Below are 3785 nucleotides of genomic sequence, written 5' to 3' on the forward strand. Positions count from 1 at the left end.
AACGGCTTGTGTTCATCTTGGAGTCAGCAATAACTCCGAGATCACTTTCTGCTGCTGTGCTGCTGAGAAGGTCGTCCCCCAGCCTACAGGTGTGTTGGTGAGTCCTTCCCCCCAGGTGCAGCACTTTGCACTTGTCCTTGTTGAACGGCATCCTACTCTTTTTTTGCCCACTTCTGCAACCTGTCCAGATCCACCTGGACTCGATCCCGTCCCACTTGCATGTTAACTTTACCCCATAAGTTGGTGTCATCTGCGAATTTGGACATGCCCTCGTCCAAGTCACTGATGAAAACATTGAATAGCACCAGTCCGAGGACCGAGCCCTGTGGGACCCCAGTGCCCACATCTTTCCAGGTCAATATTGGCCGGTCCACCACCACTCTCTGGGTGAGAATAGCTAACCTATAATTACCCGGATCCTCCTTCCTCCCCTTCTTGAAAATAGGGACCACATTGGCCCTTTTCCAGTCCTCTGGGACCTGGCCTGAGCCCCACGAGTGTCCAAACAGCCATGCCAGTGGATCCGCTATGACACTGGCCCATTCCTTCAGCATCCTTGGATGAAAATCATCCGGTCCCGCTGACATTCAGCCTCTCCAAGTGTCCCTTTACTAGGTTGGTGCTGACCACCGGTGGGCTGTGCCTATCTATAATGCAATTGGGAAATTCGTCCTGCTCCGTGTACAGGAATACAAAGGCAAAAAAACTCATTGAGGAGTTCAGCCTTGTCCCTCCTATCCGTCACCAGCTGCCCTAATAGGGGCCCTATGTTACGCTGCGCCTTCTTTCTGCTCCCTATGGACCTGAAGGACTTTTGGTTGTCTTTTTGTCACCAGTTTAACTTCCATTACCACTTTGGCCTTTCTGACTGCCTCCAGGGAGGTATACTCCTCCTTGGTAGCTACCCTTTGTTTCCACAGCCTGTATGCCTCCTTCTTTGCTCTTAGGCTTTCCTGGATTTCCCTGTTCAGCCAAGAGGGCTTCTTGGCCCCTTTGCCCCCTTTTGTGCACAATGAGATTGTCTCCTTCTCCACCTGTAGGATTGCTCCCTTTAGGAACAAACATTTTGAAATGCAGGGACACTGAATACACATGGTGCGGAGGCTGCTGGAGTGTGCGAATCACCACGGTCCAGCCGACTCGATTAATTGCTTCTGCACCGACGCATGCTAATTAGCATGCATCAGAGCAGAGGTCCATCATGTGTATCGGTGCCCACAGACAGCAGCTTGGAGAGCGTGGGTGTGAAACCACTCTCCCCCTCCAGGATGCTGGAGGGCTTCAGCACTGCGAGCACGTGCCCCTTGCACACACAGTACCCAGCCCTGTGCCCCCCGCCCCGCCCCTCGCCTCGCTGGGGTCAATGCAGTGCTTGGGGTGGACCCATGCAGGGGTAGAGTCACACCCCCACTTTAATTCCTGCTTCAACCAAAAGTTAAAAACAACTACCTGGGAAGGGCATGTCTACTCAGTGCTGACAGAGTCAATTGACTTCAAAGCTTGTTATCATTTCCCTGATTCCTGCTAATCTCCCTCTCTACTCCACCCTCTCTCCTCTTTCATGGCCTTGATGTTTCAGCATTCATCATTTCTTCAGCAGTGTTGCTGTCTGTTCACCATACCTAGGAACATCTCTCCTCTATTTCACAGCCCTGCAGTCTGTTTTTAGCTCTAGCTTAAAACCTTAACTCATAGTAACTCAGGTGTAGAAGCGACTGCCACTGAGGTACTGGAGGAGCTGTCAAGATGCTCAAGAAGGCTGGCTTTACCTTTAAGAAACTGAATAACAGAAGTGTGTTTAACTATAATGACTACAGGACGAATGAGACAATAGCCTTTGGCTATTTTTTGCCTTTTTTGTGGGTTTTTAGAAAAAGTGACAGACAGGCAGACAGACTATTAATGCACAATCCAATAGTTATATTTGTTGTTGCTTTAATCTTTAATTGAATAATCCAGCACATCAGGAAATCTTCTAGTTTCTCTTTAACTGGAAAAAAGAGGTGTTGGGTTGCATGTGATGATGTGCTACATCCTCTCCCTTTCCAAAACACTAGCTCCACCCTTGGCGGTGCCTTTTGCCCGGGGAAGCCGGGCAAGGGCTGGCAGGTGCCCTGGGAAGCCAGAGCCGCGTCTGCAGGGAGGGAGCGCGGGCAGGACTTCCAGCGTGGGGACGGAGGGGGTGCAGGCCCTCCGGAGCTGCAAGCCAAGCAGCCAGCGTTGCCCACACATGGTGACGAGCGAGGGGATCCTTCAGCGATCGGCAGATCCCGGCGGTGGAGCACCAGGGCAGAGAGTGGCCTCTTCCCCACATGCAGCGAGGGATCGCTCTGTCCCCTGGGAGAGGAGCATGCAGGCCTGGGTCAACTGGCTTCAGGGCCTGGTGGGCAGATTGCAAAAAGAGGCACGTCCGGGCTGCCCAGCCCCACCACCAGCCCCACAGTGAGTCAGGATGGATCCCCAGCCTTGAAGGGAAGCCTCAGCCACCCCCTCTCCGCCCCGCCAGCCACTTCCTCGACTCTCTGCCAGCTGCTCATGTCCAGACGCAGCAAGTCCAGAGTCCGACTGCAGCGGGGAAAGCAAGCAGCCTGGTTGACTGCAGACAGATCTCCAAAGTGGGGAGAGAGCTGCGTGTAGGAGAAGACAGGCACCGGCAGCTTTCAGGGTACGTGTTCCCTGCAGCCCTGGGGAGAGATCGGGGCAGGCTCGTGCACCCTGCTCTCCAGGTGGGCTCTGTCCCCTGCCTGTTGCCGGTGCCCAAATTTGCCCCTGTGGCATCTCCAGCGATGCCCCCCCATGCCCCTGGACGTAACAGCACTCTGGCTGTGGCCAGGAAGGGCCCCTTTGCGGGGGCCCACAACGCTTGGAAAATTCAGGATTGTTTTTTTTGCCCGGAGGAAGGTAACAGAAGCAGGCAAAGCAGCTCCCGCGGGGGCTCAGAGTCCCCCCACCCCGGTACCAGACATGCAGCTCAGTCTTCAGAGCCCAGCCTGCCAGGAGCGTGCAGCTGTCCGGAGAAAACCAGGCACCCCCTCCCGGCTCCCTTTCCCTGCAAGCAAAGATCAGACCACCCTGAAATGGCTCATTTCCGGCCTGAGCCCTCAGCCCTGCTAAGACGCTGGCTTGCAGGGGCTCTGTTAGGGGGTCAGGAAAGTCACAAGCTGCTCATTGCTAGCGCGCCGGGGGCCTGCCTTTAATTGGACGCATCTGTGCTCAGAGCAAGATGTTTGCAATCTCTCTTGCCATTGCTTGGCTTTGCAGTTGCATTCGCTAATTAAATTTAAAAAAAAAAAAATCATTCCTCCACCTTCTGCAGATCCCAGGAAGCCCCTGAAAGGCTGTTTCCTCTGTTGCACTAATCCACTTGCTGGCTCTGCCTCCGGCCCTTGCAGGTGGACAGGGAAATGAAGAGGGTGGTGCTGGCCGCGACGTTTCTCTGGGTGCTGAGCTGCTCACAGATGCCTCAGGTAACTGCGTTTACCCAGCACTTCCCTGTGTCCTTCCCATATCCCACCCTAGCCAAGGTGAGGGAAGCTCAAGCCCAGTCCCCTGCTGTGACAGACAAGGGCATCTCACCCCGCTTCCACCTGCACCTCCTCCTATTTGCACTAAGTTCATTAGTGGAAGAATTAAAGCCCAGATAAACGAGAGCCTCTGGTCGAGTTTCCTTTCCCTTCCCTTCCCTTCACACCCTGCTCTGCCACCTCCCCTGCTCCTGAGTCAGAGTCACAGGACTCCGGCTGCCCGGTCACTTTTTCCCATTTACAAACAAAGCGGCAGCATTT

The 3785-nt window shown here is 54.3% G+C and overlaps 2 protein-coding genes across 2 annotated transcripts in view; one reads left to right on the forward strand and one right to left on the reverse strand.

Annotated features, from left to right (window-relative positions):
* LOC109303031 (ecto-ADP-ribosyltransferase 5-like) overlaps positions 1 to 3785 on the reverse strand; it is a 59421-nt gene that overhangs the window by 41304 nt on the left and 14332 nt on the right. The gene's annotated exons all lie outside the window — the stretch shown is intronic.
* Positions 1995 to 3785, forward strand: part of LOC109303030 (ecto-ADP-ribosyltransferase 5-like) — a 12970-nt gene continuing 11179 nt past the window's right edge. Inside the window, exons 1-2 of the mRNA XM_019525060.1 lie at positions 1995 to 2665; positions 3317 to 3467. Coding sequence (XP_019380605.1) covers positions 3405 to 3467 — 63 coding nt within the window. The 5' untranslated portion in view covers positions 1995 to 2665; positions 3317 to 3404. The remainder of the gene's footprint in view (positions 2666 to 3316; positions 3468 to 3785) is intronic.

Source organism: Gavialis gangeticus, unplaced genomic scaffold (genome assembly GCF_001723915.1).
Source record: "Gavialis gangeticus isolate Ggan-Ray unplaced genomic scaffold, GavGan_comp1, whole genome shotgun sequence".
In the NCBI taxonomy this organism is placed as follows: Eukaryota; Metazoa; Chordata; order Crocodylia; family Gavialidae; genus Gavialis; species Gavialis gangeticus.